Source organism: Oncorhynchus mykiss, chromosome 10 (genome assembly GCF_057628025.1).
Source record: "Oncorhynchus mykiss isolate SJ-2025 chromosome 10, ASM5762802v1, whole genome shotgun sequence".
NCBI classification, from domain to species: domain Eukaryota; kingdom Metazoa; phylum Chordata; class Actinopteri; order Salmoniformes; family Salmonidae; genus Oncorhynchus; species Oncorhynchus mykiss.
Genome location: NC_143031.1, coordinates 37,218,574 through 37,233,850, shown reverse-complemented (window position 1 = coordinate 37,233,850; position 15,277 = coordinate 37,218,574). Strand labels below are relative to the sequence as shown.

At 44.5% G+C, this 15,277-nt stretch overlaps 1 protein-coding gene across 2 annotated transcripts in view; it reads right to left on the bottom strand.

Moving 5' to 3' along the window:
• nectin3b (nectin cell adhesion molecule 3b) overlaps nucleotides 1-15,277 on the bottom strand; it is a 75,700-nt gene that overhangs the window by 30,277 nt on the left and 30,146 nt on the right. For both annotated transcript variants that reach the window (XM_036990194.2, XM_036990195.2), the window contains exon 2: nucleotides 357-704. In XM_036990194.2, coding sequence (XP_036846089.1) covers nucleotides 357-704 — 348 coding nt within the window. The remainder of the gene's footprint in view (nucleotides 1-356; nucleotides 705-15,277) is intronic.

Below are 15,277 nucleotides of genomic sequence, written 5' to 3'. Positions count from 1 at the left end.
CATATGGCCAAAAATCCATATTGTGATAAATTGCCTGAATTGATGAGATAATTATTATTTAAAATGATCTTTTAAACTACTACTACTGGTTGTAGCCATCAATTGTCCCATTAACAAATCACCCATATTAGCAAACGTATTTAATTTCAAACTTCACATTTCTCTAGTATAGGTTACTTATAATATCAGCAAAATGACCTTCGATAAGTGATCGGTATAGTCAGTGTCAATAATTTCCTGTTAATCGTCCCAGCTCTAATTGGCACACACACACACACACACACAAGCACACCCCCCAACACAAGCACACCCCCCAACACAAGCACACCCCCCAACACAAGCACACACACTCCTACCGAGCACGCTGACAGTGGTGGAGGCCTGTGTGTTGCCCAGGGGGAAGGTGGCCACCTTGCAGGTGTACACTCCAATGTCCTCAAAGCCCACATCCTCCAGTACGATGGTGGCGTCATGGGAGGAGGGCGAGCGGAAGGACAGGCGGCGCACATAGTTTGGGGGGATCGAGATGCCGAACACGGGATTGTACACCGCCACAGTCACCGAGCCTGTGGGGAGCCGGCGCTCCCAGGAACTCTGGGTAAGACTGAGGTTGGCCCCCACCTCCACGCTACAGCCCAACGTCACATTCTTCCCCAATACAGCACTCACCTTCTGGGGAACCAACACCTGACTGCACCCCACACCTGGAGCACAGAAAGGGAGAGAATGAAAGAGAAAATGATTAGTTTCACCATCAACAATCAGTTAATTCCATGTTTTTCTGAAGAACTACTGTAAGAATCAAAAGAAAATAATAACCACATTCCCCTGTGGTTAGTCACGAAGTATAATCAAAAGAGTTGTACTTATCTTGGGCAGTGAAACATAAGCCTGTGTGCAATGTGTATGGCTGTAAATGTAATATGCCCACTGATGACGGCAATAAAGGACTGTGGCAATAGTATACGGACTTCCCCTCGACACACTAAACCCTCCATCTGTCTCTCAGTTGGACATCATTTACCTAATAACATCACATTGGTCACATGCACGTGGTTAGCAGACGTTATTGGTCACATGCACGTGGTTAGCAGACGTTATTGGTCACATGCACGTGGTTAGCAGACGTTATTGGTCACATGCACGTGGTTAGCAGACGTTATTGGTCACATGCACGTGGTTAGCAAACGTTATTGGTCACATACACGTGGTTAGCAGATGTTATTCAAATCAAAGTTAATTTGTCACGTGCGCCGAATACAACAGGTAGACCTTACAGTGAAATGCTTACTTACTACAGGCTTTAACCAATAGTGCAAAAAAGGTATTAGGTGAACAAAAGGTAGGTAAAGAAATAAAACAACAGTAAAAAGACAGGCTATATACAGTAGCGAGGCTATAAAAAGTAGTGAGGCTACATACAGACACCGGTTAGTCAGGTTGATTGAGGTAGTATGTACATGTAGATATGGTTAAAGTGGCTATGCATATATGATGAACAAAGAGGGGTTGGCGGGTGGGACACAATGCAGATAGCCCGGTTAGCCACTGTGCGGGAGCACTGGTTGGTCAGCCCAATTGAGGTAGTATGTACATGAATGTATAGTTAAAGTGACTATGCATATATGATAAACAGAGAGTAGCGGCAGCATAAAAGGAGGGGTTGGGCGGGGGGAAACACAATGCAAATAGTCCGGGTAGCCATTTGATTACCTGTTCAGGAGTCTTATGGCTTAGGGGTAAAAACTGTTGAGAAGCCTTTTTGTCCTCGACTTGACACTCCAGTACCGCTTGCCATGCGGTAGTAGAGAGAACAGTCTATGACTGGGGAGGCTGTGATATTTGACAATTTTCAGGGCCTTCCTCTGACACCGCCTGGTGTAGACGTCCTGGATGGCAGGACCTGGGCCGTACGCACTACCCTCTGAAGTGCCTTGCGGTCAGAGGCCGAGCAGTTGCCGTACCAGGTAATTGATGCAACCAGTCAGGCAGGATGCTCTCGATGTCGCAGCTGTATCACCTTTTGAGGATCTCAGGACCCATGCCAAATCTTTTTAGTTTCCTGAGGGCGAATAGGCTCTGTCCTGCCCTCTTCACAACTGTCTTGGTGTGTTTGGACCATTCTAGTTTGTTGTTGATGTGGACACCGAGGAACTTGAAGCTCTCAACCTGCTCCACAACAGCCCCGTCGATGAGAATGGGGGTGTGCTCGGTGCTCCTTTTCCTGTCTACAATAATCTCGTTAGTCTTGGTTACGTTGAGGGATAGGTTGTTATTCTGGCACCACCCGGCCAGGTCTCTGACTTCCTCCCTATAGGCTGTCTCGTCGTTGATCAGGCCTACCACTGTTGTGTCGTCGGCAAACTTGATGGTGTTGGAGTCGTGCCTGGCCATGCAGTCGTGGGTGAACAGGGAGTACAGGAGGGGACTGAGCATGCACCCCTGGGGAGCTCCAGTGTTAAGATGCAGCGTGGCAGATGTGTTGCTGCCTACCCTCACCACCTGGGGGCGGACCGTCAGGAAGTCCAGGATCCAGTTGCAGAGGGAGGTGTTTAGTCCCAGGATCCTTAGCTTAGCAATGAGATTTGAGGGCACTATGGTGTTGAACACTGAGCTGTAGTCAATGAAGAGCATTCTCACATAAGTGTTCCTTTGTCCAAGTGGGAAAGGGAAGTGCAATAGAGATTGCATCATCTGTGGACCTGTTTGGGCAGTATGCAAATTGGAGTGGAACTTGGGTTTCTGTGATAATGGTGTTGATGTGAGCCATTACCAACCTTTCAAAGCACTTCATGGCTACAGACGTGAGTGCTACAGGTCTGTAGTAATTTGGGCAGGTTACCTTTGCATTCTTGGGCACAGGGACTATGGTGGTCTGCTTGAAACATGTTGGTATTACAGACTTAATCAGGGACATGTTGAAAATGTCAGTGAAGACACCTGCCAGTTGTAAGACCTTTTAAACAGGTCAACATACGTCAGCTACGGAGAGGGTGATCACACAGTCGTCTGGAACAGCTGATGCTCTCATGCATGCCTCAGTGTTGCTTGCCTCGAGGGGGGGATAGAAGTGATTTAGCTCTTCTGGTAGGCTCGTGTCACTGGGCAGCTCGCGGCTGTGCTTCCCTTTGTAGTCTGTAATAGTTTGCAAGCCCTGCCACATAAGACGAGTGTCGGAGCCAGTGTAGTATGATTCAATCTTAGCCCTGTATTGACGCTTTGCCTGTTTGATGGTTCGTCGCAGGGCATAGCAGGATTTCTTGTAAGCTTCCGGGTTAGAGTCCCGCACCTTGAAAGCGGCAGCTCTACCCTTTAGCTCAGTGTGAATGTTGCCTGTAAACCATGGCTTCTGGTTGGGGTATGTATGTACAGTAACTGTGGGGAAGACGTCCTCAATGCACTTATTGATAAAGCCAGTGACTGATGTGGTGTACTCCTCAATGCCATTGGAAGCTTGGAAATTCCAGAAAATTATGTCATGGCTCTAGAAGCTTCTAGAGTTGCGATACAGTGAAATAATCTGTCAAGTAGCCCGAGTCAATTGGAGGTGTACCTGTGAATGTATTTCAAACTCAGTGCCTCTTTGCTAGACATCATGGGAAAATCAAAAGAAATCAGCCAAGACCTCAAAAAAAATTGCAGACCTCCACAAGTCTGGTTCATCATTGGGAGCAATTTCCAAACACCTGAAGGTATGTTCATCTGTACAAACAATAGTACGCAAGTATAAACACCACGGGACCACGCAGCCGTCATACCGCTCAGGAAGGAGATGCGTTCTGTCTCCTAGAGATTAACGTACTTTGGTGCGAAAAACACAAATCAATCCAAGAACAACAGCAAAGGACCAAGTGAAGTTGCTGGAGGAAACAGTTACAAAATGATCTATATTCACAGTAAAACGAGTCCTATATCGACATAACCTGAAAGGCCGCTCAGCAAGGAAGAAGCCACTGCTCCAAAACCGCCATAAAAAAATAAAAAAATCCAGGCTACGGTTTGCAACTGCACATTGGGACAAAGATCGTACTTTTTGGAGAAATGTCCTTTGGTCTAATGAAACAAAAATAGAACTATTTGGCCATAATGACCATCGTTATGTTTGGAGGAAAAAGGGGGAGGCTTGCAACCCGAAGAACACCATCCCAACCGTGAAGCATGGGGGTGGCAGCATCATGTTGTGAGGGTGCTTTGCTGCAGGAGGGACTGATACACTTCACAAAATAGATGGCTTCATGAGGCAGGAAAATTACGTGGATATATTGATGCAACATCTCAAGACATCAGTCAGGAAGTTAAAGCTTGGTCGCAAATGGGTCTTCCAAATGGACAATGATCCCAAGCATACTTCCAAATTTGTGGCAAAATGGCTTAAGGACAATAAAGTCAAGGTATTGGAATGGCCATCACAAAGCCCTGACCTCAATCCTATAGAAGATTTGTGGGCAGAACTGAAAAAGCATGTGCGAGCAAGGAGGCCTACAAACCTAACTCAGTTACACCAGCTCTGTCAGGAGGAATGGAGAAAAACATTCATTGTGGGAAGCTTGTGGAAGGCTACCCAAAACGTTTGACCCAAGTTAAACAATTTAAAGGCAACGCCTTTGTGTATGTAAACTTCTGACCCACTGGGAAAGTGATGAAAGAAATAAAAGCTGAAATAAATCACTCTACTATTATTCTGACATTTCACATTCTTAAATAAAGTGGTGATCGTAACTGACCTAAGACAGGGAATTTTTACTGAGTTGTGAAAAACTGATTTGAAATGTATTTGGCTAAGGTGTATGTAAACTTCCAACTTCAACTGTATATCGCTATTTACAGTTTGATGGCTTTGAGATTGAAAAATGTCTTCTGTCTCTCGGTCCCAGCTTTGAAGCACCTGTCTGACCTCGCCTTCTGGAGGATAGCAGTGTGAACAGGCAGTGGCTCAGGTGGTTGTTGTCTTTGATTATATTTTTGGCCTTCCTGTGACATCGGGTAATGTGAATGTCCTGGAGTGCAGGTAGTTAATCCCCAGTGATGCGTTGGGCAGACCGCATCACCCTCTGGAGAGCCCTACGATTGGGGGCAGTGCAGTTGCCGTACCAGGCGGTGATACAGCCCGACAGGACGCTCTCAATTGTGCATTTGTAAAAGTTTGTGTTTTATGTGCCTAGCCAAATTTCTTCAGCCTCCTGAGGTTGAATAGGCGCTGTTGAGCCTTCTTCACCACACTGTCTGTGTGGGTGGACCATTTCAGTTTGTCAGTGATGTGTACACCGAGGAACTTAAAGCTTTCCACCTTCTGTGGATGGGGGGGGGGGGGGGTGCGGGTGCTCCCTCTGCGGTTTCCTGAAGTCCACGATCATCTCCTTTGATTTGTTGACGTTGAGTGAGAGGTTATTTTCCTGGTTACTCCCAGAGCCCTCACCTCCTCCCCATTGACGATCTCGTCATTGCTGTTAATCAAGCATGCTACTGTTGGGTTGTCTGAAATCTTGATGATTGAGTTGGAGGCATGCGTGGCCACGCAGTCATGGGTGAACAGGGAGGACAGAAGGGGCCTAAGCATGCACCCTTGTGGGGCCCCAGTGTTGAGGATCACCGAAGTGGAGGTGTTGTTTCCTACCTTCACCACCTGGGGGCGGCCCGTCAGGAAGTCCAGGACCCAGTTGTACAGGGCAGACCCAGGGCCTCGAGCTTAATGATGCGCTTGGACGTTACCATGTTGTTGAATGCTGAGCTAGTGTCAATTAACTGCATTTTTACATAGTTATTCCTCTTGTCCAGATGGGATAGGGCAGTGTGATTGCATCGTCTGTGGATCTATTGGGGCGGTAAGCAAATTGATGGGTCTAGGGTAACAGGTAAGGTAGATCCTTGACAAGTCTCTCAAAGCACTTCATGATGATAGAAGTGAGTGCAACGGGGCGATAATTTAGTTCAGTTACATTTGCCTTCTTGGGTACAGGAAAAATGGTGGCCACCTTGAAGCATGTGGTGACAGCAGATTGGGATAAGGAGATATTGAATATGTCTGTAAACACACCAGCCAGTTGATCTGTGCATGCTGAGGATGCGGCAAGGGATGCCGTCTGGGTCAGCAGCCCTGTGAGGGTTAACACTTAAATGTCTTAGGCACGTCGGCCACGGAGAAGTAAAGCCCACAGTCCTTGGTAGCGTTATCCTCAAAGCAGCCGTAGAAGGTAGATGCTTGTCCAGAAGCAAGACGTTGGTGTCTGCGACGTGGCTTGTTTTCCTTTTGTAGTCTGATTGCCTGTAGACCCTGTCACAAACGTCTCATATCTGAGCCGTTGAATTGCGACTCCACTTTGTCTCTATACTGGCATTTTGCCTGTTTGATTTCCTTGGTGAGGGAATAGCTACACTTTGTATTCTGCCATATTCCCAGTCACCTTGACATGGTTAAATGTGGTGGTTCACGCTTTCAGTTTTGCGTGAATGCTGCCCTCTATCCACAGTTTCTGGTTAGAATAGATTTTAATAGTCAGAGTGGGTACAACATTTCCTATACACTTCCTGATAATCTCAGATTCCGATTGGTCAGACCAGCATTGCATAGTCCTTAGCACAGGTATTTCCTGTTTGAGTTTCTGCCTATAGGAAGGGAGCAGCAAAATGGAGTCGTGGTCAGATTTTCCAAAAGGAGGGTGGGGGAGGGCCTTGTAGGCATCCCGGAAGTTGGAGTAGCAGTGGTCGAGTGTTTAAGCAGCGCGAGTACTACAGTCAATGTGATGATAGAACTTCTGCAGCCTTTTTATCAAATTTGATTTGTTAAAATACCTAGCTCCAATAAATACGGCCTCGGGGTATGTGGTTTCCAGTTTGCATAATGTCCAGTGAAATTCTTTGAGGGCCGTGGTGGTATTGGCTTGAATGGGGTGGATATACAAGGCTGTGACTATAACCGAAGATAATTCTCTTGGGAGATAATACGGTTGGCATTTGATGAGGTATTCTAGGTTGGGTGAACAAAAGGACTTGAGTTCCTGTACGTTATCACAATCACACCATGAGTCGTTAATCATGAAACATACACCACACACTTCCTAAGTCAGACAGGAAGACCACTGAGTACCTCTCCTCCGCCGGCATGGTTTTGGTTTTTCACACATAAAAACACATGCAGAGCCTATGTACGTGTAGAAGTATGCTAACAGGTAAGGAGGACAATCCAAATCTAAAATTGTGTTTTACCAGAATGAAAGTAAGCTACTGGAGAGACACCTAATCTAGCTATAGGCTTTCTGCTGAACGGGGCTTAGATTGTCCAGGTTCACCATCAGCAATAGTTTTCATAGTTTTTGCATTAAACAATCAGTGTATATGGTCAATTTTAGATATTAAATTATTAATTTAATTCATTTTACCCTGTATACCGCGGAATCACGTTTCAGAGGAAATCCAAAGTTATGCTAGATATTCATTGGCTGTCACAGCTAATTTGTAAATGATAAATATTGATGCATTACTAGCTCAAACACTTAATATGCCAGCTCAGAGAGAGCCAGCTCAGAGAGAGACAGCTCAGAGAGAGACAGCTCAGAGAGAGCCAGCTCCTGAGCTCCATCAGCAGATGATTTTAATTTAGAATGGAAAATTTGTGTGTTCATGCAACCGAATCATTTCCCACTAAATCGTTCTGGTATCGTATCCAGCCCCTGTATATAGATACGTATCGAATCGTCTTGAAAGGGAAAGATGCACATCCCTACTAGCTAGCATATAGCCTAATCATGGATGCTATTTTCTAATTTATTAGGATCCCCGTTAGCTGTTGCGAAAGCAGGAGCTACTCTTCCCGGGGTCCACACAAAACATGACATAATACAGAACATTAATAAACAAGAACAGAAATACATTGAAAAAAAAAAAAATGTTTAAGGCACACGTAGCATACATATCAATACACACACTATCTAGGTCAAATAGGGGAGAGGCGTTGTGCCATGAGGTGCCGCTTTATCTGGTTTGCTGTTCATTTAAAAAACTCAAGAACCGATCGTTACCGCTGGACTCCCTGTTATACTCAAACTATATATATATATATATATATATATATATATATATATATATATATATATGTGTGTGTGTGTGTATAATATATAGATATATATGTGTGTGTGTGTGTGTGTGTGTATATAATATGTAGATGTGTGTATATGTGTGTGTGTATATAATATGTAGATGTGTGTGTGTGTGTGTGTGTGCGCGTATATAATATATAGATGTGTGTGCGCGTGTGTAATATATAGGTGTGTGTGTGTGTGTGTGTGTATATAATATATAGATGTGTGTGTGTGTATGTGTGTGTGTATACACTGCTCAAAAAAATAAAGGGAACACTAAAAACAACACAATGTAACTCCAAATCAATCACACTTCTGTGAAATCAAACTGTCCACTTAGGAAGCAACACTGATTGACAATAAATTTCACATGCTGTTGTGCAAATGGAATAGACACCACGTGGAAATGATAGGCTATTAGCAATACACCCCCAATACAGGAGTGGTTCTGCAGATGGTGACCTAAGACCACTTCTCAGTTCATATGCTTCCTGGCTGATGTTTTGGTCACTTTTGAATGCTGGCGGTGCTTTCACTCTAGTGGTAGCATGAGACGGAGTCTACAACCCACACAAGTGGCTCAGGTAGTGCAGCTCATCCAGGATGGCACAACAATGCGAGCTGTGGCAAGAAGGTTTGCTGTGTCTGTCAGCGTAGTGTCCAGAGCATGGAGGCGCTACCAGGAGACAGGCCAGTACATCAGGAGACGTGGAGGAGGCCGTAGGAGGGCAACAACCCAGCAGCAGGACCGCTAACTCCGCCTTTGTGCAAGGAGGAGCAGGAGGAGCACTGCCAGAGCCCTGCAAAATGACCTCCAGCTTGCCACAAATGTGTATGTGTCTGCTCAAACGGTCAGAAGTAGACTCCATGAGGGTGGTATGAGGGCCCGACGTCCACAGGTGGGGGTTATGCTTACAGCCCAACACCGTGCAGGACGTTTGGCAAATTCGCCACTGGCGCCCTGTGCTCTTCACAGATGAAAGCAGGTTCACACTGAGCACATGTGACGGACGTGACAGTCTGGAGATGCCGTGGAGAACGTTCTGCTGCCTGCAACAACCTCCGGTGACCGGTTTGGCGGTGGGTCAGTCATGGTGTGGGGTGGCATTTCTTTGGGGGGCCGCACAGCCCTCCATGTGCTCGCCAGAGGTAGCCTAACTGCCATTAGGTACCAAGATGAGATCCTCAGACCCCTTGTGAGACCATATGCTGGTGCGGTTGGCCCTGGGTTCCTCCTAATGCAAGACAATGCTAGACCTCATGTGGCTGGAGTGTGTCAGCAGTTCCTGCAAGAGGAAGGCATTGATGCTATGGACTGGCCCGCCCGTTCCCCAGACCTGAATCCAATTGAGCACATCTGGGACATCATGTCTCGCTCCATCCACCAACGCCACGTGGCACCACAGACTGTCCAGAAGTTGGCGGATGTTTTAGTCCAGGTCTGGGAGGTGATCCCTCAGGAGACCATCCGCCACCTCATCAGGAGCATGCCCAGGCATTGTAGGAAGGTCATACAGGCACGTGGAGGCCACACATACTACTGAGCCTCAATTTGACTTGTTTTAAGGACATTACATCAAAGTTGGATCAGCCTGTAGTGTGGTTTTCCACTTTAATTTTGAGTGCGACTCCAAATCCAGACCTCCATGGGTTGATAAATTTGATTTCCATTGATAATGTGTGTGTGATTTTGTTGTCGGCACATTCAACTATGTAAAGAAAAAAGTATTTATTAAGAATATTTCATTCATTCAGATCTAGGATGTGTTATTTTAGTGTTCCCTTTATTTTTTTGAGCAGTATATATATATATATATATATATATATATACACACACACATATACACTCCGTCTTCATGGATGACCTCAACTATACTGAACAAAAATAAAACGCAACATAAAAACAAAACAAAATAATTTGTCCCATGTTTCAAGAGCTGAAATAAATGATCCCAGAAATTGTCCATACGCACAAAAAGCTCATTTCTCAAATTTGGCACACAATTTTGTCTACATCCCTGTCAGTGAGCATTTCTACTTTGCCAAGATAATCCATCCACCTGACAGGTGTGGAATATCAAGAAGCTGATTAAACAGCATGATCATTACACCTCTTGTGCTGGGGACTCTAAAATGTGCAGTTGTGTCACACAACACAATGCCACAGATATCTCAAGTTGAGGGAGTATGCAATTGGTAGGATGACTGCAGGAATGTCCACCAGAGCTGTTGTCAGAGATCTGAATGTTAATTTCTCTACCATAAGCCATTTAGAGAATTTGGCAGTGTGTCCAACTGGCCTCAACTGCAAACCATGTGTAACCACTCCAGCCCAGGACCTCCACATCCAGACTCTTAACCTGCAGGATAGTCTGAGACCAGCCACCAGGACAGCTGATGAAACTGATGAGTATTTCTGTTTGTAATAAAGCCCTTCTGTGGGGAAAAACTCCTTCTGATTGGCTGGCCCAGTAGGTGGGCTTATGCCCTCCCAGGCCCACCCATGGCTGCACCCCTGCCAAGTCATGTGAAATCCATAGATTAGGGCCTAATTCATTTATTTACATTGACTGATTTCCTTATATGAACTTTAACTCTGTATTAAATTGTTGCATGTTGCGTTTATATTTTTGTTCAGTGTAGATATCTTAATTTCATGTGTGTGTCATCTGAAGATGATCATAGTCTTTCAAAACATTAATCGTGTCTGAAAATAGTGTGTGTGTGGTCGGGAGAGACCGAGACAGATATATATATATATATATATATTTAGTTGAAAGAGCATTGACGTCAGCTCCCGCTTAGACATTCCAAACAAAACACAAGCTTAGTCAGTGCCATCAAACTAAGCATTCACAGACATCTGTGTTGACCTGATCATGAATCCACAGCAACCAGCATTTGGTTTTCCATCATAATAATACACAGGCCAGTGTTTGCGTGTGTTCCCGAAGATCAGTGCATTCTGGTGCAATAGCTGCCTGCCCTACTTCTGACCTGAATCCAGGAATTAAAAGCATCCCTTTGTGAAAATGCTCGCTCTGTCCCGGTGTCCAATCAGAACTTCCCCCTAAAGCCATGTCATCCCCTCCAGTCATTTACATGTCCTGTCCACACACACATCATTAAGATCAGCAGTGGCCCACAGACACAGACAAAGGGAGAGAGGCAACAGGAGAATACAGAGGGAGATGAAACAGGATAGAGGGAGAGGCAACAGGAGAATACAGAGGGAGATGCAACAGGAGAATACAGAGGGAGAGGCAACAGGAGAATACAGAGGGAGATGAAACAGGAGAATACAGAGGGAGATGAAACAGGAGAATACAGAGGGAGATGAAACAGGAGAATACAGAGGGAGAGGAAACAGGAGAATACAGAGGGAGAGGAAACAGGAGAATACAGAGGGAGAGGCAACAGGAGAATACAGAGGGAGAGGCAACAGGAGAATACAGAGGGAGATGAAACAGGAGAATACAGAGGGAGAGGCAACAGGAGAATACAGAGGGAGATGAAACAGGAGAATACAGAGGGAGATGAAACAGGAGAATACAGAGGGAGAGGCAACAGGAGAATACAGAGGGAGATGAAACAGGAGAATACAGAGGGAGATGAAACAGGAGAATACAGAGGGAGATGAAACAGGAGAATACAGAGGGAGAGGCAACAGGAGAATACAGAGGGAGATGAAACAGGAGAATACAGAGGGAGATGAAACAGGAGAATACAGAGGGAGATGAAACAGGAGAATACAGAGGGAGATGAAACAGGAGAATACAGAGGGAGATGAAACAGGAGAATACAGAGGGAGATGAAACAGGAGAATACAGAGGGAGATGAAACAGGAGAATACAGAGGGAGATGAAACAGGAGAATACAGAGGGAGAGGCAACAGGAGAATACAGAGGGAGAGGAAACAAATGTATCACTAAGAGATTCTGGCGAAGAGGAAAAACAAGTGTAAGGAATGAGTCCCAGATAGAATACATGCGAAACATCATAATACCATCATGCTGCAAGCCGCCAGCCCCCTCAACGAAATCACTAATTGCAACAAGCTGCCAGTGGGAAGACGTCATTGTATAGCATTGCTTGGCAACTGACTCCAAACATTCCGCCTGTTTTTGTCGTGCCAACAACAATCCCAGCCCAATCTCCCAACCCCCCCGCCAACGGAAAACAGACGGTTTTTCCTGAGTGTCCCCCTAACAACACCAACCTTTGAACCTGGGGCGACCTGAGCACAGAGATAAGAGAGGGGGATGAGAGGAAAATCAACAGGAGGATGGCCATTCATTAAAGGACAGGATTTAATCAAAGAACACAACAATTCTCAGAACATTCTCTGAACATCCAAGGTCATGTCGTGCCCTGGAGATTAACGGTTGAGTTATGTGGCATTTTATAGGGGTGGGATAAGACCGAGAGGATGGGAAACGGTCAGAAACTCTTTGTAATCCCTCCCTGAATTCTCAGATATTTTACTAGCTTGCAGCGCAACGACTAGAGGTCTGAATTTTCCAAATTACTGCACGGCCCCGCATTGCCCACAGTTGACTTTGCAAGGCTCTTACGTCAACAAGGAGGAAACACAGTATTGTGTTTACTGTTGGACATCTGTTGACTCTTGCTAGACATGTCAAAGATCACTGGCAGCTGTGTCACTTCCTGGTGGCTCATTTAGTTAGATCGTTACACACAGTGACTGTATTCTCAGACAGGAAATCCACAATAGAACCATTTACACTGTAACCCAGCAGAGGTCGAGCTTCATCCACAGAGGAGGACCTACAGGACGTGGTTCTGATGAGGGGAACTGTAGAACAGAACCATCCTGTTGTCCAGGAGAGGAGTGGCTGTATCGGTGCTCACTACTCAAAACTGGAACTTTAAGATGGAGATTTTTATAATGGGAGTCAGGTGGTTTAAATTGCAATAGATTGTTATATATCCTATTAATAACCAGACCACTAGAGATCTGCTCAATCAGAGCTTTCATCTTCTCTGTTGTTATTTTTAGGCTCCCCTCAAAAGCAGAGAGCCTCTTTCACCATGATCTTCAATGTAATCACCTAACCGCCAGGAGAAAGAGGAAAGGACAACAAACGCTTTCCTCCTCAACGCTCCTGTGATGACATGATCTTCCTTAATAAACGGGTGTGAAAACTACACTTTCAGAGAAACAAATGAAATGTCATTTTCTACTGTATCAAAATGAAATCAGCCATGAAGAGAAGCACACACATACTCGTCACAGAGAAGAAGCACGACTGTAGCCTCTGTCACACGCACACACAGTCCTGGCAGCAAGGACAGATCGTTCCCAGAGGAGACTCAAGTCATCATTCTCCCTCCGTCAGCACTACCTTCACATACACCACTCACGTGGCAGCAGGTGTGTGTTACTATACCTCTGTGTGCTAGTGATAGGAAGGAACTATTGTTTGTGTTAGTGGCTTTGATAGTGTATTTGGGTATACGTGTCATGAACACATTATATTAAATGACATCAACTCATTGGGAGGTGTTCCTCTAGGTCGTGACGTGCGTTAGAGTTACTACAACAATGCCTGGGTGAAATCCGACTCCGTCATCACTGGAGGTCTCAGAGAACTAGAACCAGGCGTCTAATCAGGATTGTACAATATTTGCTCATTTGTATTTAAAAAAATATTATTCAAGCTCTGTCAAGTCAGTTGTTGATTATTGCTTGACAGCCATTTTCAAGTTGCCATTGATTTTCAAGTCGATTTAAGTCAAAACTAAGTAGGCCACTTGGGAACATTCAATGTCGTCTTGGTAAGCAACTCCAGTGTATATTTGGCCTCGTGTTTTAGATTATTGTCCTGCTGAAACATGAATTTGTCTCACAGTGTCTGTTAGAAAGCAGACCAGGTCTTCCTCTAGGACTTTGCCTGTACTTAGGTATATTCTGTTAATTTTTTTTTATCCTAAAAAAATCCTTAGTCCTTGCTGATGACAAGCATACCCATAACATAATGCAACCACCACCATGCTTGAAAATATGAAGAGTGGCACTCTGTGATGTGTTGGATTTGCCCCAAACATAACGCTTTGTATACAGGACAGTTCATTTCTTTGCCATATTTTTGCAGTTTTACTTTCGTGCCTTATTGCTAAAATGAATATTTTCTTTCTGTACAGACTTCCTTCTTTTGACTTTGTGATTTAGGCTAGTATTGTGAAGTAAGTACAATGTTGATACATCCTCCCATCAAAGCCATTAGTCTGTTTTAAAGTCATCATTGGCCTCATGGTGAAATCCCTGAGGGGTTTTCTTCCTCGCTGGCAACTGAGTTAGGAAGGACACCTGTATCTTTGTAGTGACTGGATGTACTGATACACCATCCCAAAGTGTAATTAATAACTTCACCATACTCAAAGTGATATACAATGTCTGTTTTTTATTTTATATATCTCCCAATAGGTGCCCTTCTTTGTGAGTCAATGAAAAACCTCCCTGGTCTTTGTGGTTGAATCTGTGTTTGTAATTCACTGATTGACTGAGGGACCTTACAGATCATTTTGTGTGGGGTACAGAGAGGACGTAGTCATTCATAAATCATGTTAAACACTATCATTGCACACACAAGTGAGTCCATGCAACTTATTATGTAACTTGTTAGACAGTTTTTTAAATAATAATACATTTCCACAGGGCCATGGAAATTGACGAGGGTTAAGCACATTTTTACTCCTGAACTTATTTAGGCTTTCCATAACACTTATTGACTCAAGACATTTCAGCATTTCATTTTCAATTAATTTGTAATAATTTCTAAAGACGTAATTCCACTGACATTATGGGGTATTGTGTGTAGGCCAATGACAACATCCATTTTAAATTCAGGCTGTAACACAAAATGTGGGAAAAGTCAAGGGGTGTGAATACTTTCTGAAGGCACTGAGAAAATACTGCAATATCCAAGTGTATTGATGGACATACTAAGGACAGATCCATTAGTACCAATATAAAAAATGGCTGTTATTATAGTGCCTTGCGAAAGTATTCGGCCCCCTTGAACTTTGCGACCTTTTGCCACATTTCAGGCTTCAAACATAAAGATATAAAACTGTATTTTTTTGTGAAGAATCAACAACAAGTGGGACACAATCATGAAGTGGAACGACATTTATTGGATATTTCAAACTTTAACAAATCAAAAACTGACAAATTGGGC